Source organism: Hemitrygon akajei, chromosome 12, assembly GCF_048418815.1.
Source record: "Hemitrygon akajei chromosome 12, sHemAka1.3, whole genome shotgun sequence".
Lineage (NCBI taxonomy): Eukaryota > Metazoa > Chordata > Chondrichthyes > Myliobatiformes > Dasyatidae > Hemitrygon > Hemitrygon akajei.
The window spans coordinates 60,325,018-60,346,987 of record NC_133135.1 but is presented as its reverse complement, the minus strand read 5'-3'; the positions used below and the strand labels follow the sequence as shown (position 1 = coordinate 60,346,987).

The 21,970-nt window shown below is 39.1% G+C and overlaps 1 protein-coding gene across 7 annotated transcripts in view; it reads right to left on the bottom strand.

Moving 5' to 3' along the window:
- Positions 1–21,970, bottom strand: part of dock7 (dedicator of cytokinesis 7) — a 185,727-nt gene that overhangs the window by 67,882 nt on the left and 95,875 nt on the right. For 3 of the 7 annotated variants that reach the window (XM_073063214.1, XM_073063219.1, XM_073063216.1), the window contains exons 20-28: positions 14,094–14,325; positions 12,238–12,402; positions 9,135–9,310; positions 7,892–7,981; positions 4,145–4,240; positions 2,696–2,836; positions 2,044–2,157; positions 1,225–1,395; positions 138–277 (exon numbers count right to left, since the gene is read on the bottom strand). In XM_073063214.1, coding sequence (XP_072919315.1) covers positions 138–277; positions 1,225–1,395; positions 2,044–2,157; positions 2,696–2,836; positions 4,145–4,240; positions 7,892–7,981; positions 9,135–9,310; positions 12,238–12,402; positions 14,094–14,325 — 1,325 coding nt within the window. Of the gene's footprint in view, positions 1–137; positions 278–1,224; positions 1,396–2,043; positions 2,158–2,695; positions 2,837–4,144; positions 4,241–5,039; positions 5,127–7,891; positions 7,982–9,134; positions 9,311–12,237; positions 12,403–14,093; positions 14,326–21,970 lie in introns of all 7 variants that reach the window. The other 4 variants (XM_073063215.1, XM_073063217.1, XM_073063221.1 and 1 more) reach the window with 3 other exon arrangements.

Sequence of the window (21,970 nt, the reverse complement as noted above, 5' to 3'; positions counted from 1 at the left end):
GAACTTAGTGCAGAAACAAAATGGTTCACCACTCTTCTATTGCTCCCAACAGAAGATATTTCCTCAGACACACGTAGTTACATGTAATAGTAACTTCTCTGCAAACATGTTGGGGACATGTATCTTTTCCAACTCACCCTTCTGCCTCTGGGTCTAGAATAAGTGCTAACTCAGTTAGCACAAGCCCTGCTAGATAATGCTGCTGGCGGAATGGCATCGATAGCTCAAACATATTTGCAATCTTCTGGTCTTGAACAATTGTAGAAAACCCAGAGCTCTGGAAAAGAAACACAACAGAATGAACTGTAAGCAGAAAGGTCTTCCAGCCCTACTCATTTACTTATGACCCTCAAATAAAAAGCACCTGCTTGCCTTGTTCCAATGTATATTTATTTCCATTTCTCTGAAGAATCTTTTGACTTTTCTTTTGATACAGGATAGCTCCTTGCTTCTCAAACCTGAGTGTAAAATAGTTCCTTTTGTACTCTTTTAAAATACCTTGGGTCTAACTATGTCCACTTCCATCAAATATAGTTCACTCACTTGCTAGAAGCACTTCGTTTCTTCTTAACCTTTCCCCATTATTTATTAATTTTTTAAAAATCTACTAAATCTCTGTGATGTTACAAGCAAAAAAATTCTATTTTCTTATAAAGCAACTCACTGAATCCATCTTTTATCTAATTTTCTCAACACTTTTCCAAAATGCTATATCACCAAAGACACACTCCCATTATATTTTAAGACCATATCCATATGAGATGCCCCTTTTAACATTTTGTGAACCTGAATTTCAAATCTCTTTACTCTTTTACATCATTCCACCATGCAATTATTACTTTTCTTTAACTTTCAAATTTACTCTCACATTTATTCTTAATGATTTCAAACTATTTTTTTGTTACCAAAGCATTTTATTATCTTCTCATTAAATATTCCTGTAGTCTACAGTATCCTTCTTATATTTAAAGGTATTGATAACAACTGCAGTTGTCTCACAGCAGAATCCTGTGAGACATCATGACACACGTCCAACCGTTCTGAGACAGACCTTAGTTCCAATTCTTTCTCCCCTCTACCAATCTCTTTTCAATCCACTTTGCCTACTTACGTCTAATTCCATATCCCTTATCACATTGAATATTATTCAATAATCATATCTGATCATCTATGACTGCGTTATAACAAGAAACTTTCAAATCAATTGCCAATGAAGAATTCTACCTGACTAGTTGCAGAAGATACGGAAGGAGATGGAGAGGAAGGCGGTGTGAGGAGGCTGCAAGGCAAATTCAGGGTGACGTAATGTTCATGACTGCAGACGATCCGTAGAAAGTCTAATCTCAGTGATACAAGCATACTTGGTGTCTGCAATGCATAAAGCTTTGAGGAAACCTGCAGAAATAAACAGCAAAATCTTATTTTAAATAAAAATGATAAACTTTATCAAACTACAAATTCAAGCAATCCATAACAACAAACAATCTTAACAACCTGTGCCACATATTATCAATGTCACCAAGAATATATTTCTATGCCTGACTGGACTTGGCTACATGTGAATTGTCTGCCATGCTTCAGCATTTGCCAACAGTGATAGTATTTCATGGAGTAATTTTCAAATGGGAACATGAAAGGTTGACTTGCTATTAAACAAATACATTTTTTTCTTTTAGTCCAACTGAATATTTAAATTTCATGTTAAAATGTATTTTTAAAAAAGTAATGTCTTATTTAATGGTAACTTAATAACTTAAGGTATCTGCTCCCTGGGAAATTTGATTTTCCTTATCCAAAATTTTCCTTGAATTTTTGTTTTGTTTACATAGGTTAAGTAAGGTCATGGGTTTTTGAGTGTGAATATTTACATTTCATTCCTGTAGGAGTGATGAGTCAATTGCAGTAACAAATCAAATAGAATCAAAGTTATAAAGCTTTCATGGAACAAAGAATGACTCTGTAATGTTCCTACATCACATTGCTACCAATTTTATCCTTTAGAACTAGGGTCAAACACAAGTTTAGACACCTTCATTTTCATACCTGCTTCCAATAGGTTTTGATAAGTGAAAAGACAAAGCCACGATCCATCACCGAAAACAGGTCATTGAGAAAAAATGCAAGACTGACATTTAGTCTCTCAATCAATTCTATATCCTAGAAATAAAGGATTAATTAGTTACACCAGCAGTATTCTGCTGCAACTTTAATTTAGTAAATAATAATGATACATGACATATCTTGAAATACAATGGAAATTTCTCACTATAAATCAGTACCGTACACAGATAAAAAATTAAAATTTCCTTTCATTGTCCACGATTCTTAAACTGGACTATCTGTCATTCTTACCCCTTTCTTATTATTCTTAAAATGTTTCCTCTTTTTCTAAAGGCACTTCCTTATCCAAACAGTAACCAGTAGTCATCCTGTCCAATACATCTACTTATGATGTCTACTGAGCTGTGAAAAGCTGGGTTGTAACAAAATCCATATTATGTTGTTGCCTTACCTTCACCCAGAACTTGAGGTAACAATGAAAAACAAAAAGTATATTTTGCTTTTCTTCTCTTTAGACTATTAACTTTCCAATGACCTGACTGAGATTGGCCAAAGTGGCACAGAACCAAGATTAAATTTGGTTCTATCACATCCGGACATTGAATACTGCAATAAGAATGAATTGAGTCATTACCTTCTGAAATCTTGTAACGATATCACCTGCAATCATGCTAACCAGCGCAGCAATGTCATCCATGAACCTCTCTGGGAATCGCGCTTTCCTCGGGATGTCAAGTTTGTCAGAAAAATATAAATGGTGCACCATACTTTTTACCTGTTCAACAGCACATTAAGCACAGCATTACTCCTAGATATATATTAATAATTTTAAAGGAAGAATTGTCAGGGTGCTTTTAGCCCTATACATTGAGTGCAAAACAGCATAATTAGAAACCTGAATTTTGGAATTATCAGAACATTACTTGGATTCAATGGCCTCTCTCTTTCTGAATCTAATTCAAATTCATTTACCTTACATTTTCTTCCAAATAGTTTCTTCATCAACAGCAAATCTATTTATTTTCTTAATATAGTTATATTCTCTACTTCCATTAACATCCCTTGAAACTTATCCTATTATTTTACTAATTTCCTGAAGGGATTGCAGAAGAAAAAATAGTTTCTTGATAATTAAATGTCAAATAAGACAATTTCCCTACAAGCACCTTGTCAAATCCTATCACAATCTTGCAAACATCAATTGGATCATCCTGAAGTCTTCCCAGGGCATGAATGGCCAATGTAAAGGGACATAATTTTATGTAACTGAAGGAAAGTATAGGGAGGGGGGATGTCAGAGGTAGACTTTTATACAGAGAGTGGTGGGTTTATGGATGATGGTAGGGACAGTTAAGAGAACATGGATGAAGGGAAACTGGAAGGGCTATTTGGGAGGGAAGGTTTAGACTGATCTTAGAGCCTGTTAAAAGGTCATCACAACATCATGGGCTGCAGGGTCTGTACTATGCTGTAATGTTCTATGTTCTTTTAAAGGAAAACAGACTGCCTAAAACTAGAGGGCAAAGAATGGCAGCTGTAGGGGTTTCTGAGAAATTATCTTTTCAGCAAGAGAGTGGCTGAAATCTGGAACAGACTACCTGAGAGGGGTGGTGAAAGCACAGAACCGCACATATTTAAGTATCCAGACAAGAGCCTGAATCATCAAAGCATAATAGAAGGTATTACGTAAATACTGGTAAATGGGATTAGTAAAGATGGGTTCTTGATCTTCAGCATACACACGATGATCCAAAAGGCCTGTTTCTGTGCCAAATGACTAATAATCCATTTTTCAATAATATATCTCAAAAATGAGTTTCTTTTGTATATGTTATGCTCACTTTTTTTACACTTGGCTGATTAGAAGTGGAACCTGAAGTGGAGTACAAATGTGAAAATTGTGGTTCAGGTGGAAGAAAGAATCAGGGGTTTTTTCAAAGCTCAAATCTGCAAAATCCAGAATACGATCCTCTCCACAAAGTTTACCTCAACTAAGAGTGAACTCTTCAGCACTAAAGAGCAGAATTTTAAAACTTAGGGCTAGTTTTCCACAGAGATTTTGCTTGGTGTCTATTTCACTCACCATTAACTCAAAGAAGAACCAGGCTTGATGGATGGCAGATTCACGCACACCCCCACTGCTCACAACCCACTGCAAGGCCAGCTCCTCGTGCAATAGCTATGTTACACAAACCACACAACACAGTAAGCATTAAAACTTCATCCAACATGCTATTTTAAAATGAGGAGTAATGTATTAATGCTGCCAGATCTAAACTAGTTGCAACGAGATGGTGACTTTACTACAGAGGATCAGCCATTTCACAGCAGATCCAGGATGGAACTATGATTTGAGAGAGGAAAAAAATACCATGAGAGATCTACCATTCCTCCCTACCTATAAAGTAAATTCTCTCCCTTTGCAGAGGATGCTATTTAATTATTAAAGCTTTCTGAACAAATTTTAATCACTCTTATTGCAAACTTAAATCTCTTGGAAACCGAAGATATCACCTTCTACTACAAATGTGAAAATAGTTCAATGGAATGTCATACAAATTTTGTCATCATTAATAATGACAGTAGTTGTGTCTATCAAAGCCTGTGAAAAGTGGTAATATTAATAACAAGTTGTAAATGCATTGGAGTCATACAACTAGATCTCAGATTTTAAAAAAACTATTATTATGCCTAAAGCTGTCTGCAACTTTGTATGAATTAAATTGAGCTAAGCCAAGCTAAGTGATTAGTATGACACTCAGTGTGACAACTAGGCATTGGGTAACACACAAACTGGGAATGGTCACTTTAGCCCATAGGTTCTGCAACAAATTCTCCCACAAAGCCTAACTTGATCTGGGTCTGACTTGGAATCTCCTAAATTTGAAAAAGTAGAATTAGAGACGAGGTTCAAGACTTCCTGGAGTAGATTAATCCAACATTCCTTATGTGGCTCACACAACAGTACCGTGCGCTACCTTCTTAGTTGGCAATCGTCCCGTTAACGTTTGTAAGAAACTTGTACTCTCGGTATGCGATGACATGCGATTACTTCGATCCATAGCCTATGGAGTGGAATGAATGTTGGCAACAGATTGGTGATGGAAGACGAGGCACAAATGAATATATTAATTTCAACACACAACAGTTGGAAGCACATAATGGCTGCTATGAAATTAAAACCTCTAGTGATTGTAGTTTCACATCCATAACAAGGGTTATCAATGTTTATCCCTGAAAGTAAGACTACAGCAGATCAAGGCCTTGACGTGTTTAAGACCTACCATGTGTTTTACGCAAAGTTGTTTTTAATTGAAAATTTTAATTATCTTTCAAAGGGGTGGAAAATCAAGGCAGAGTAATTTTTGTATAAGTTCCCCACCAATATACAACCAATTATTTCTTTAACATTTTCCTTGTTCTAGGTTGAGTCTATCATCTTCTGATTAATTCTGGTGTCAAACTGACTAATTTTATTCTTTCTCTCTCAGTTCAGCTAGATCCAATAACCAGTATTTTAAAAAAATAAAACACATAGATAATCCTCCTATTCTCTCATCTCCAATCCCATTTGCTCCATATCATATTTTCTAGAACTTGCTTTAATAATACTTCTATAGTAACTAAAACAGAGCAGATACTGAAAATCTGAAATAAATTCAAGAAATACTTAAAACTTTACTGCCCTTCTGCTCTCACCAAACTCTTCTTAACCAAGCATTCAACAAACCATTATCTGTAAGTTCTGCAATCTGCACAAAATACCCCACTAATAGACACAACACCTTCCCTTTCTCTTCCAGTCTCTCAAAAAGACCAGTCTTTCTCCCTCCTTGGTTTGCTCCTCCACCTCCAACAACCGTCCCCTTCTCACATCATTTTCTCCGCTAATCATCCTCCTAGCAGTCTCTACCTGCAACACTACCCTCACTCCACCTCAGCCCACTTACCTCTCTGCTGTTTGCCTCAAGTGGTCATCCACCTGTCTCTCTCCCTTTCCATCCCCTACCTCCCTCTATTTGCCTGTCATCCTTCACCCCTCCTCGGTTCTCTGATCACCTACTCCAGATCTCCCCTTCATAACGGCTGCCTTTCCTCTCCATTCTCTCAGTCCTGAAGCAGGGTTCGATCCAAGATACTGACAATTCCTCACTCCCAACAGCTGCTGCACAACCCACTAAGTGCCTCCAGCGAATTGTTGGTGTTTCAGATTCCATCATCTACACTCTTATTTCTCATTGTTTCTCTTCCCCAGTTCTGACTTAAAGCAATCTCATTTAAAATGCTGCCTGTTTCCAGGATTCTCTGTTTTATTTTTTCCCCAAATTTCCAGCATCTGTATTGTTTGCTTTTCAGATAATACTGGACTTTTACACCCTCTCTTAGACAGTACCTACAAGCATATGTATCACCTGAATTCCCATGGTCTTTACTCTACCACATACATTTCCTTTGCCTCCATCCTTTCCCATCTCCAATAACTTAAAGACAAGCTTGCATTTCCATATTTCTTGTTCTGAAGAAAAGCCATTACCCCTGAAACGTTAAATGTTTCCCTTCCACTGCTGCTGTTTGACCTACTAAGTATTTCCAGCATTTTCTGTATCTTTAGCCAAATACATTATCGATCTTTTCTCTTCCTCCTTAATTCCTTAATCCAAACCAGAACTTCTAAACTGTAATATTTTTTGCCTGTCTCAGTTTTTACTTCCACTTACCAGGAACACATAATTTGAAAAATCATTGTATGATTAGCAGAGCTGGCACTATTTCACTGATAGTAACGTTTTTGTAAGCATAATGAGGGAACTTGGCTGGATGCACTAGCAGTGAGTTTTCAAAGACATTCATATCAGAAATAATCCACACTCTTTCCTGCAACTCGATTTTGAGGTTTAGTCTTTTTATCTTTAACACCATCCCAAGGTCTGGTATTGTCTCCTTTGGTGATAATAAAACAAGCTGCTAGCAGACAGTATTTGACCAAGGCCAACAACATAGCTTTCCTGAATTCATCCCTGTTAGTTTTCTATACACTTGTAATCTGGAGAATATGTATATATTTAAATTCTGCATTGGTGAGACTCTCCTAAACACACAGAGATGCTGGATAATGTGACACAATAAATCATGACTTTTCTCTCAATGATGGTAATGGATGACAAATGTATATGCTGCATGAGCAATGTTTAATACCCTTCAGTTTAAATAATGTCTATCAGACAACAATAAAATTACTCTGTTCTTTCAAGAACATGAATTAATTCCAACAAGAGCACTGTACACCATTGAAATGAGTTAGAGAAATAACAAGAGCATTGCAAACAATTTACATGAGTCAGTTTTGAGACCATGTCACCAACAAGCACTGGTAGATACAGTATACAATAAATAGAAGGCACTTGCAAATTTAGAGAAATTTCAACATTTTGCGGAACAGCATAAGTAGACATAAATTAATTTACTAAATATACAATGAAACATATTCCAGAATTAAGTAAGGATTGCTACTTGGCCTATAACCAGAAATTCATAATTGTGACGATACATACATTTGAAACATATGCAATCATGTCTTGATGTACCATATATCACATGCATTTTAATGACATGCACAGGCACTTAAGCTTAAAGCTATGGGAAATGGCTGAAAAAAAAGTTGGCTGATAACTTTACAAGAAATAAATTAATCATAGGCAAGCACCATTGAAACTCAAAGGCTTTGTCCAAAGTAAACAAAATAGCCAAAGAATGAAAGATGGAAGAAAGTGAAAGAAAATGATCTGTAAAAATAATATCCTAAAAAAGATATATTAGCATCTGAAACAACCTGCATTACTTCAGTGCTTGATCTGGGGGGACTTCTCCATGGGACAGTTGGGCCACCAGCATTAACCCAGGAATTGGAACGATCTAGTCCCTAAGCAGGTGAACGAAGCAAAGGGAAAAGCGAATTTAAAAGTATTTAGCTGGAAAATCCCTAAACTTCTCCAAAAGCATACACGTTATAAGGAAAGTCTGAGAAAGTCCATCTCAGATTAATCTTAATAAAGATATATTGTTCTCCCATCCTCATCTCAAGATATTGATCGTTTCTAGTGTATGATTTTACAAAACTGGGAATAGTCACTCTTTATTTTTGACTGTGAAGATTGAAGGTAAAGAGCAACAAAGCAGAATTACATAACTTACTGCTGTGAAATACAAACACTACTGCTGTGATGCCCAGATGTGTACACTTTCCAGCCTGGGCCATTAGACAATGATCAGAACAATGGCACTGACTTTCGCCTTTTTCCCAAAACAGCGACAGAAGGTTCCTTACAAGTTACAAGAGGCTAACTCAGTATAAAATACTGATCAAATTTTCCAAACCTACATGGTCTGAAACTAGTCAGTTCAATTCGATCTGATCCACTAGAACATCATAATTGAAAAGAAGCAGAGGGATGAAATTGCAGAACACAACAGGAGCATCAGGAAAATAATGATTTTACTTGCAAAGCTGTTTAAGTATTTAAACATCTCCATTAAGATAGATGAACACTATGCAACACAATTTTAACCACAGAGTTATGGAGGTAACAAATGTAATTAATTAATCCAAATGCTGGTGTTACAGAGAACAGAGAAGTACATCAAATACATAACATGACTGACAATCGGAATATGAGATACAACAGAAAATGTTGGAAATACACATCAAATCAGGCAGCATATGTGAAATGAGAAACAGACTTAATGCCTCAAGTTATCTCCTTCAGTCTCCACCTTATCACAGCTCTCCCCTTTGTTTTCTCTGTAATTTAAAACTTGGTTCAATTTCTAACCTTTCTCAGTTCTGACAGAAGATTAATTGTGTTTCACAGATGCTGCTTGACCCACTGAGGAACAAGTCAATTAGATGCAGGACATTAAAAACAACAGATATATTAACTATTGTTAAATAGAATGTGGTTTCATGAATCTGGAACAAAGTCCACATAGGAAATAATGATGAATGAATTCAGATTAAACACTACATAAAATCCTCATTACAAATATCATGCCAATAATGAAAAGAAACTATTTACCTTGCTGCCAATAATTGTCCTAACTTCATCATCTGGTGAGGCTGGAGTACCGGAGATGTCGGGGTTGCTATTACTGAGACTTCTGGACCGACTGAGACTCAGGCTGGCTAGCCGTGCCACTGAACGTGCCATAGTAGCATAATGCATAGATCCCCCTAACACACAGCCACCAGGTCCTGCAGCAAGAAGTTCATCATAAGCAATATGTGCAGACTGAAGCCCTGCCTAAATTCAGATGTGCTGCAAAATGAGATATCAATCTGGCAAAAATAATCAAAGACCAGGTATAAACAAGGTTTGGCAGACAGTTTTACACAACCAAAATACTGGGGAATTTGGTTTTAAAAGGAACATATAATACAGGATAGGAAGAAAAAGTTGGTCATCGTGGAAATACAAGGATAAATAGTCATAAACTAGTGAACATTTTAAGAACTATTAAATAATGAGAATAGATTAGATTTAGATTCACTCAGTCAACTCTTTAGTCATTGTAAAGTAACCTTACAATTTTTGAAATTTTGACTTCTCTCGTCAGAAAGACAACCACGGAGATATTAATTATAATCAGCTCCTTGTAACATCAACTCCAGTCAGGATATCCAGTGAAAGAGAGGTGGGTCTGGGAAAATCTGTTATTACAGACTAATTGAAGAGGGATTTTAAAATGTTCTATAAGAAGACTGGAACACAAAAGCAACAAATAAGAAATGACAAATTAAGTTATTAAATGAAAGCCATAATTAACTGCCAGGGTCACAAAGTCCTTGACCAAAGCCCAATAATTTAAAAAATGGATATCCTGTTTTAATAGGCCGATTTTACCTTACTGCAATGGTCCCCGACTGGTACCGGGCCACAAAGCATGTGCTACTGGGCCCCGAGGAAACAATATGATTTGCCGATATGAAACAATATGAGTCAGCTGTACCTTTCCTCATTCCCTGTCACGCCTACTGTTGAACTTGAATGCATGCGAGGTCATCAGTTGCCTAAACGCAGTGATACCCTAGAGGGATCACTGGTTGGCCTAGGGTAACCAGCTGCCTTGCATGGCTGGCGAAAAGTGCCCTTGATACTGGCCTGGAGAGCGGACAGATGGGTGCCGCCTCTAACCTGTTTAGGACACCGAATGTTCGTGGGGAACCCGGTGCTAAAATATTCACAGATGACCTAATTCAGGCTCAGGGTTTCGTAAGTAGCACAGCAGCTACCTCGCTGCGATCTACTGAAAGTCATCCCTTGAGCCAAACTTTTGTCGGCTGATAGATCCTCCCTACCTACAAGGAGGGCGGGCCCGCGCCCTGTCGCACTCCTCACTCGGTTGGTCGCTCTCTCCGGACTGTAACCGCAGCAGCCCCGACACGGGGACCTCCAACCCTTACCTTGTCCTCTCACCCCACCCACGACCAGCTGCACCTGGCCAAGGCGTCTGGCAGCAGGCGGGCAGGAAGCTGGAGTTCGGGCCCAGAGGCTGTCTAATGAGGCAATCAAGCCTTCAAAACTGCTTCGGCACCTTGAGTCCAAGCACCCCGCACTTAAAGACAAACCCGTTGAGTTTTTGGATTGGAAAAAACGTGAGCAAGTGGGACAGGAGCAAGTGCTGAGAGCCACAAAAACTAAATTGCAAAATATACTGGACATAAGGAACCCCCTTCGAATATCGCTGTCTCCCATCACCCCTCGATGGGACCGTCTTGTTGCAGGGAAACAAGCCCAGGGCTCCCACTGATTTAGTGATATTGGTGTGTTGCAATAATTTTATACGTTCCTACGAGGAAAATATGAGCTGTGTGTTTAATATCCAAAAGTTACTTAAAATGTTATGATGCTATTGACTTATAATTGACTTTATCACCATATTCATGCGAGGAAAATATACGCTGTGTTTAATATTGCATTCATTAAATTCGTCAGATAAACCCTTTTAGAAATTGAGTGTATTAGCCACTTATAAGTGGCTTATAGTTGACTTATCACCCATATTCCTGTCGCGATTAACACCACCCTCCCCCCCGCCCCATTAGTTGGTCCGCAAGAATATTGTCAATATTAAACCGGTCTGTGGTGCAAAAAAGATTGGTGACCCCTGCCTTACTAGGACACAGGGATGATTTGAGATGTCTGTTCAATATAGCCACAGCCTCACAAGAACATAAGAAGTCAAAAGAGCAGGTCTCAGCAACATTCCCCCATATTAATCCCATATCCCTTGACTCTTCTAATATGCTGAAGTATATTGATTTCCGTCATGTAAATACTCAGTCTCCACAGCTAGACTGGGTAGATAATTTTAAGGATTTATTACATTCTGGGAGAAGAATAATGTCATCCTCTAGTCCAAATGGATTAATGCCTGAGTTTGTGGAGATTGCTCTCAAACAGCTAGAAATTCTAGACCAGGTAGCCATGTGAAACACCACTGCATCTACCATGTCAAGGCCCTTTAAGAATTTAAAGTATTTCAATGAACTCCTCTCTTTCTTATAAATTTGAGGGTATGGGCCCAGTCTGTTTAATTTCTCCTTTGAGGGTAATCCCCACAAACCCAGGAATCAATCCAGTAAAACCTCATATTACCCCCTCCAACCGTCACTTAGTGACAAGAATCATACACAATGCAGTTTCACCAGGATCCTCTCACAATGAATGCCAACATTTTGTGTGCCCTCCTAATTTATATATTAATTCTTCTCTATTAATTAATCAATCCTTTCTTATTGCTCAAAACTAAGTGTAACATAAGCCAGGTATCTGTACGATTCTTTTATTGAATGGTACATAGATGTATAATATTGGCTGTGAAAAAAAAGCCAAGAATAGAACTGAAGTAATTATTCTTGAAAGAATACACCTAATGGGTCTTCTTTTTCTTGCTTTAGTAGGGTTTTTTTTCCTTCTCTTTTTTTGGTGTCACCATATTTTTCAATCCTTAATATTGTTTTCTTTTTCTCTTTTGAGACATTGTGTTACTTACTTTGATGTACTCTTGTATTTTTGGATAACAATAATAATAATAAAAAAATGATTTGAAAAGAAAAAAGAATAAACCCACTAATCAAGTAAGTTATGGAATCTGAAGAAAGTGAGACTTTACTCAGACCTGGTGACGAAGGGGTTGACTCTGTGCTTGGAAGACGGAAAACATAGTAAATGTAGGATGCCAACAAATTGTTTCTGCCATGCTGGTCCTGGCTTGTTTCTAAATTCTTATGCAATCTGTTCACAATGGATGTCATTGCTTCGAAAGATGGCTGTCCCATGTTTACTGAAAGAAAAAATGGTATATGTCAATTTACAATCACAAAACATAAAGTTGCAATTTAACCTTCAACATCTGGAAGGTCAGAGTGGGTATGGAGAATTAAAGAGGCTGGCGTGGGGCACTTAGGTCATGCCTGCAGATTTTACTTGCTCTTTCTGTCTAGTGAACTGTATTTAATGTTCACAATGTGGTCTCCTCTGCAGTGGAGAAAATAAACACAATTCGGGTGATTACTCTGCAGGGCTTCAGCATTCAGTCCTCAAAGCTGACTCACAGCTCCTTATCACCTGCCATTTTAATTCTGCCTCCACTCTCGTTCTGATCCCCGTACATTGTTATAACGAGGTCCAATGTAAGCTTGATAAACAGTATCTCCCTTTCTGTTCAGGCACATTGCCACCTTCCAGACCTAATATAAAATTCTATCAAGTAACTCTGTCTGCATCAAAACTGGTCAATTCTGCTGTAAGTTATCCATTTATAATATTAGCCCAGTTTTTCTCTCTTTGTGATAACAGCATGACCTGCTAGGTTATCCTACCGCCGCGTAGTGTCCTGACCTGCATATCCTACAGTTCTGCAGTCCATACTTTTTAAAATTCCTTTGTCTGAATGCTCTTTCTCCTTCATTCTGCCTCCATTAGCCATCAACAAAATAACCTTTACAACATATCCCAATTGTAACCTTGGTCTTGCCCTATCAAAGATATTCTTACAAAGAATGTTTCTACTTCCACACCCATAGCCTGTGGCCTTTTCACTACTTATACCTCTACAATGTTCAATGTAATCAGCAGAAACAACTATTCCAATAATGGAATATTATTTCAATTAGGCTTACTCTTTATAAACTCATTCAGAACATTGATGTCTGTAACCCAATTTACATTCAAGTCCACAAACACATTACCAGCTTTGCCACATACATTTCCCGTTGTGTAACATGCTTTCTGACATTTGACCTGCAAGCACTAGCTGATGTTGATGCACCACACGCAAACATTTCACGACAGAAGGGCACCACGGAAGCGTCGCAGTTAGCGCAATGTTATTGCAGCTCAGAGCATTCCGAAGTTCAGAGATCAATTCTGACGCCATTCTGAAAGGTGTCTCTGTACATCCTCTTCATGGAATGCGTGGATTTTCTCTGGGTTTTCCAGTTTCCTCCCACAGTCCAAAGGCGTACTGGGTAGGTTAAGTGGTCATTATAAATTGTCCTGTGATTAGGTTAGGGTTAATCGGGTTTGTCTGGGGTTCCTGGGTGGCGTGGTTCAAACGGCCAGAAGGGCCTACTCCGCTCTGTATTGCTAAATAAAAAAATTATTCATGTGGAAACTTGGATATTAGGTATTAGCTATTGGAATAACATCCATTCAAACACGAGTGCATGCTCAGAACCCATCAGTGGTCATTGTTTAGTGACCAAAGGTTAAAACTTAAACAATTTATCCTTCTGCTTACCCTGATCCAACAGTAGCAAACTTAATGCTTACACAGTAAAGGTATCTACGTCAGCGTAGACCTACTATTCTGCACACATTGGGAATTGGCTGTTTCTGATATATATTCACAAATATGTCTGAATGTACATTTGTCTTCTAAGACCACAGCCCATGGCCAACAGAATATTGCAAACTCATGACTATCCCACAAAAGTGTCCATTTAAAAATAAAGAATAATGCAAATGACATACCAATCTGTCCAGCAATTACTGGGGGCTTCACAACCAACAAAACAAGTTTGTCCAGTAGCTGATGCAGGAATCGAACAACTGGCTCCAGCTGAGCTGAGCTAAGGCCTGCTATACTGCTCTTCAACTCATTCTCCAAGTCGATCTCCAGAATTCTTAGATCTCCAATCCGTACGGGAAAAGCATGCTCCTCCAGGGCATGGACCAGTGAAAAGAACTTGTCGAGGTATGAATCCTGGGATAAACATTTACAATAATTCATATCTTTATCAAAAAACAGATTCAACCCTGGTTTCAAGGTTGCAAGTACAAAAAGTACATGAAATGAGATATCAACATGCAAAATAAGATCATAATCATATTAATTGTTGCCATTTGACAATTCACACTCTATGTTTTAAATGAAAACATCTTTGATGTTATTCCTTGCTCTATTCTGTGCGCTAGTCTCAATGAATAATATCAATGTGAGAACAGAATAGGTGGATTCCAGTTATTTAGAATAGTTAATCAAGACCGCCAGTTATATGGGATAACTCTCAAAAGGGCAAAACCTAATCGAGAAAATAGGTGGGATTCCTTTCATTTATTTGGGACACTATGCTGCTTAATGGGTCAGGAGACTGTTGCCGAAGATGCTAACTAGTGCCAGTTGCATGCATTTGTATGGTCATACACCATGCTTAGATTGAACAGTTTTTAAATAGCGTCAGTTGCATGTGTTTGCATTCAAAAAGCAGTGAGTTTTGGCGCTGATAGTTGGCAAGAAATAAGCAGTAAGACAATCGGAGCTGTTTTGCTCACTGAGGTTTCAAGCATTCAAGCTTGGAGAGGTCAGAAACTGCCAGGAGAGAAAATGGAACAATTTCATTACTTCAAAAAGTTAGTAACTATGAAAGATTTGAAGGTATCGACAATCATCTTGAAGGTTAGAATGAAAATGAAGATTTGGAGGATGCAATCATTGTATGAAGTCAGTCTATTACCTGCACTGATTTTGTTTATTTACAGTCAATCAAAAGAGCATTGTAGCGTACACTGGATGAATTCCTCTGTTGATAACTACTAAGAACTACAATTTTATAGCACTGTAGTAGTATTGTTAAGGATCTAATTTGTTCTGTATTTCATTTAAATATATAATTTGTTCTTCAATTAAATGGTGGTTTTTAAAAAATACATCTTTTAGCTATTTCAATGAAACTTCAGCTAATTGGGGCAGCCAAGATGTACTGGTCCTGAAGTGTCCCAATTAAACAAAATCTACTTAAAATTTTTATGAGATCAAACAACCCACTGAGTAAAGAAATACCCCCCAAACATCTTTCCCTACATTTACAATTCACTAAACAAGAAAATAGTATTTATTCTACACAACATTTAATAACTCTTCAGATTTCCTATTTTCAAATGAGCAAAATTAATTCCGATATCTCCAGTCTGCACAAAGTTGAACATTATTGACATGTTAACATGAGGAAATCTGCAGATGCTGGAAATTCAAGCAACACACACAAAATGCTGGTGAAACGCAGCAGGCCAGGCAGCATCTATAGGGAGAAGCACTGTCGACATTTTGGGCTGAGACCCTTCGTCAGGACTAACTGAAAGGAAAGATAGTAAGAGATAGTAAGATCTCTTACTATCTTTCCTTTCAGTTAGTCCTGACGAAGGGTCTCAGCCTGAAACGTCAACAGTGCTTCTCCCTATAGATGCTGCCTGGCCTGCTGCGTTCCACCAGCATTTCGTGTGTGATTATTGACATGGTTCTTTTGATAAAAATCCTACCCAACTAATATCCAGGACTTCAGATTACTCATTATCGCCTGGAAATGAATGAAGACACCACCATCAGTGTATACTCAGTAATAACCTGCTAACCAATGCAGACTTCAGTTCTGTCTGGGACTAGAACTGAAAACAGGTATTAAAGTGACTAAGCAGAGAACATAAGCAACACACAAAAATGCTGGAGGAACTCGGCAAGTCAGGAGGAATCTATGCAGAGGAATAAACAGTCGATGTTTCTGACTGAGTCCTGATGATGGGTTGCAGCCTTAAATGTCAACTGCTTATTCTCCTCCATGGAGCTGCCTGATTGTTGAGATCCTCCAGCATTTTGAGTGCTTTGCTTGTAAAACTGAATTTTGTTTCTCAGAATGGAGGCCTGTGTGTAGCAGTGTGCAACAGGGTCAGTCTTGGGACCCTTGTTATTTGTTATTTATATAAATGATATGGATGTGAATGGACAAGGCTTGATCAGTAAGTTTGCTGATGACACGGAATTAGGAGGTGTTGCTGATAGTGAAGAAGGTTATTGTAGATTACAAGAGGATCTTGATCAGTTATGGAAGTGGGCTGAGAGCAGCAAATGGATTTCAATACAGATAAGTGTGATGTAATGCATTTTGTAAAGTCAAACCAGTGTAAGATTTGTACTAAGAATGGCAGGGCCCTAGGGGGTGTAATGATACAGAGCGATCTAAGAGTACAACGCGAAGTTTGCTGAAAACGGCATTCATCAGTCAGGGCACTGAGACATCATGTTGCAGTGTGTCCACACTTGGAATACTGTGTACAGTTCTGGTCACACTGTTTAGGAAAGAGATAAACTGAAAGGGGTGCAGAAAAGATTTAAAAGGACGTTGCCAGAACCAGATGGGATGAGTTATAGGGAGAGGCTGGACAGACCAGGTCTATATTTCTTGGAACGTAGGAGAATGAGGGGCAACCTTATAGAAGTGTTCAAAATTATGAGTGTGATAGGTACCGTGGATGGTAATGGTCTTTTCCCCAGGGTAGGGAAAACCACCCTCACATGGTTTGTCAGTCTGTTGTGCTGTGAGGGCTTGTGCGCATCAACGATACTGAGAGCTAAGCCATCGGTACTTCATCTACTGGCAGGGCAGGGTCTCCCATGATGGACCGGTCTCGACCGAGGTGTCACACTAAGACAAACCACCCACCTGGGTAGCAGCAATACAAACGCAAAGAAAGGCCTGGCGATCTACTTCTGCATCTTGCCACGGAAACACTAGCAAAAACACCTATCACCTTGTGTTTCTCTCTCCCCTCCCCCCACCTTTTAAATCTATTTCTCTTTTTTTCTCCAGACCTGCCAAAGGGTCTCAGCTCGAAACATCAACTGTACTTTTTTCCATAGACACTGCCTGGCCTGCTGAGTTCCTCCAGCATTGTGTGTGCGTGTGTTTCTTGGACTTCCAGCATCTTCAGGTTTTCTCCAACTGTATGATGCAGTTGGAGTAAAGCCTTTGGGACCTTCAATTGCTGATGTTCCTGGGCACGAAATGAAGGTCAGAGGCTGCAAAGGTGTGTTGATTTTAGGTACGTGGAACATACATAGTATGAATCATGGAAAGCTGGAGACGGCAAAAGATGAAATGGAACACTTGCAAATTGACCTACTTGGGATCAGTGAGCTGAAGTGCACTGGCGTGGGACGCTTCCAATCCAATCAACACTGGACATACTATGCCGGAAACAACAAGTACAGGAGGAATGATGGTGCATTTACAGTCAAGAAGAGACTGGCTGGAGCTGTACTGAAATACAATGCAGTCAGCAATAGCCTAATCTCAAATAATCTACGAGGAAGACTGATCAACATTACCATTGAACAAATATATGCACCAACAACAGATGCAGAGCAAGGTGAAATACATTACTTCTATGAGCAAGTGCAGGCTGAACTTGATGGAACGTGCAAACAAGATATACTGATAGTTATGGGAGATTAGAATGCAAAAGTTGGGAGAGAAAAAGATGGTCAAGAAGCTGGGAAATATGGGCTGGGTACCAAAAATGATGCTGGACAACATTTAGTCGACTTCCGCAAAACTCTAAACTTGTTCATTCCAAACATGTTTTTCCAATGACACAATTGCAGACTGTACACTTGGACATCTACCAATGGATTACACAGAAACCAAATAGATTATATCTGCAAAATCAGTGATGGAAAAGTTCTATGATGTCAACAAAAACAAAACGTGGAGCTGACTGTGACTCAGGCCACCAACTACTAATATGCAAGCTCAAAGTAAATTTAAGGAAGCACTAGCTTTTCACCAAGGTACCAAAATGTAATCTTTAAAATATTCCATCAGAATTCAAAGATGGCCTGTACAATTGTTTCGCTGCTCTGAACACAACTGATAGGACACCAGCAGGATTGTGGGGAAGTATCACGAATGCTGTACACGACGTGTGAAAAGGCTCTGCATAAGGTAAAAACGCAGAAGAGTCCAAAATGGACGAGTGAAGAAACTCTGAAATTTGCACAGGAAAAAAGCCAAAGCTAAGGGAAAAAGGATAGCAGTCACAGTTCTCAATCACACTTTCTAATGTTCCACTAGGCTAGACAAAGAAAACTACTACAATAATGTGTGTGAAGAAGTAGAAATGTAAAGTAAGAAAGGAAGGACAAGATCAGATGTCTGAAAGCTACGAGAACTGAAGAGAAAATTCCAGCCTCGCATGGGTTATGCTGAAAGATGCACAAGGTGCTACCATGCTCAATGAATCAGAGAAGATCAAAGAATGGAAGGAATACTGTGAGTCATTATACCAGAAAGATCAATGGAATCAAAAGCTTTATCTTATATCTCACAACCAGGAGCTGACGGTGATGAAAGAAGAAGTTGAAGTAACAATAAAAGCTGGACAAAAGAACAAAGCACCTGGAGTTGATGGAATTCCAATTGAAATACTACAGTAATCAGACCCAGCTGTTGCAATTCTGAACAATGTCATGGCCAAGTGAATCAGTGTTTTTACCAATACTGAAGAAACGTGATCCGATGGAGTGTGAAAATTATCATGCAATCACCCTCATTCCTTATGCCCGCAAGATTTTACTAAAGGTTATTCAGAAAAGACTTCAAACTTATTTAGAGTAGGAGCTTGCTGAAGTGCAAGCAGGTTTCAGGAAAGGAAGGGGAAGAAGAGACATAGCAGATATGAGATGGATTCTCGAGAAGACAGAAGAATACCAGGACATCGATATATGCTTTATTGACTATAAGACCTTCAACTATGCAGCACGTATAAAAGAACATAGCCTCCAGATGGGTCTGCTCCTTAACCTGAAGAAGACTAAGATTATGACTACTGGCAGCACAAACAATTTCAATCTTAATGAAGAGGAAATTGAAGTGGTTGACATTTTCAACTTACTTGGATCGATGAATAACACCGAAGCAGTAAGCAGTCAAGAAATCTAATGAAGAATCGCCCTTGGCAGAGCAGCCATGAAGGATTTAGAGATGATCCTCAGGAACAGGAATCTATCTCTACATACAAAGATTCGACTGGTACAGGTGAGGGCATTCTCAATGACATTATATCCATGGAAAGTTGGAAGGTAAAGAAGAAGGGTAGGAAGCACAACGATACCTTTGAACTGTGGCACTGGAGAAAAATACTACTCATCTCGTGGACCTCTCACAGAACAAGTGAACTGGTCCTCATCAAGATCAAACCAAGTCCCTCTCTGCAGGATCAAATGAACAGACTCTGCCTATTATACTCTGGGCACATCATGTGGAAAAAACAGCTCCTTGGAAAAGGATATCATGCTCAGCAATGAGGAAGGACAACGGAAGAGAGGAAGACTGCCATTTAGATGGATGGACACAATAAGGACAGATATGAGTACAATGCTATCACCAATGAGCCGTCTTTGTAAGGATCAAAACTCATTTAGGGCTACTATCCATTGGGTTGCCATGAGTCGATGACAACTCAATGGCATTTAACAACAATAACAGGGAAGTCCAAAACTAGGGGACACAGATTTAGAGTGACAGGAGGAAGGTTTAAAATGACCTGAAGGGCAACTTTTTCCACACAGAGAGTGGTGAATGTATGGAACAAGCTGCCAGAGGAAGTAGTTGAGACAGGTACAATAAGATAATTTAACCCAGGCAACCTGCTCGTATTCTATACCTTCACAGTATGGTCCAGGTCAATTTTGACCCGGCCCAAGAATCCCCTCATAACATGTGTCTATACCAAATTTTGAACCACAGATCTATTTAGAATGTATAAATAGCCTATCTGACATTAGTAAATGGGTGATTAATCCTTAATTAATGTTTCAGAGATCTAAAATGCATTTCAATAGATACAGGTCAAATTTGACCCAGAATAGCCTCAATGTACAAAAATTTGTAGCACCTGTACAAAAGTATAAAATTTTAAAATATTTTCATTTTTGCACATTTTGGGTCACTTTAGGAAAAGTCATAAAATTTCGGCTAAAAAATGGCATTTATGGTGTTTTTTTACTGCTGTCAAATGTCAAAACTGGTCAAATTTGATCCGAACAGTATGTAAGGGTTAAGATACATTCACTGGGATCCTCCACTAAACACACCTTTACCTGCCCCACACTCTCCGCTTTCCACAGGGATCGCTCCCTCTCAGAATCCCATGTCCATTTGTCTGTCTCCCTCCACCCCCACACCACTTTTCTCCTTTCTGCAGAAGTGCCACATCTGCCCATTCACATCCTCCCTCACCTCCATTCAGGGCCCCAAACAGACCTTCCAGGTGAGGCAGCACTTCACCTGCATATTTGTTGGGGTATCCGATGCTGCCAATGTGGCCTTCTTTACACTGATGAGATCAGACATTGGTTGGGAGACCACCTTGTTGAGCACCTTTGTTCCTTTTGCAAAAAGCAGGATTTCCTGGTGGCTAATCATTTTAATTACAGTCCCCATTCCCATTCCAACATGTCAGTCCATGTTGCCAACTCTCAGGTTGAAGGAGCAACACCTCATAGTCCATCTAGGAAACCTTCAACCTGATGGCATAACAATCAATTTCTCTAACTTCCACGTAATTTTTCCCCTCCTCCTTCCCCTTTTCCATTCCCCACTCTGGCTCCTCTCTCCTCACCTGCCTATCACCTCCACCCTGTTGCCCCCTCTTCCTTCTCTGTCTCCCACTGTCCACTTTCCTATCCTATCAGACTCCTTCTTCTGCAGCCCTTTACCTTTTCCACCTATCACCTCCCTGATTCTTACTTCCTTCCCCACCCACCTGGCTTCACCCATCATGTTCTAGATTATACTCCTCCCCCACCTTCTTATCCTTTCCAGTCTTGATGAAGGGCCTCGGCCCAAACCGTTGACTGTTCATTCATTTTCAGAGATGCTGCCTAACCTGCTGAGTTCCTCTAGCATTTTATGTGTGTTGCTCTGGATTTTCAGCATCTGCAGAATCTCATGTGTTTATTATTTAAGATACACCTGGATAAATACATGGAGAAGAGGGGCTGAGAGGGATATGGGCTGATTTCAGGAAATTAGGACCAGCTAGGTGGGCAGTGTGGTCAACGTGGACTTTTTGAGCTAAACAGCGTGTATCTTTGCTGTATTGCTCTTTGAGCCTATGACATTACAAGAGGATTTCCTCAAGGAAATATGCAAGGCCCAAATATCTTCAGCTGTTTCATTAACACCCTTCTCCATTTTATTCCAACAGGTTAGACTGTCTGCACTAACTACAAAGATCACACTTACTCAGAGAATGGAGCAGTCCGTTCATTAATCCACCAAGAAGTGGAAAACAATGAAGTCTATATTAACAAGTAGCAGTAAAAATTTTCACTGTAGCAGTTGCACACTATAGCTGTGGAGTGTACTACTGACAACATACATAATGTACACTGTCAGGGATTCCTTGAGTTTAATTTTCAAACGAGTGAACATCACTTGTTCCCAGCTCTGGTTCAAAATTATCCTTATTTGGATATATATTGCTTATCCTTCATCCCTATTGAGTCAAAATCCAAATGGTACTTTCTAGATTTCTAGAAGTGTCTCTGTGTGGGCCACAGTGGTTCCAGAAAC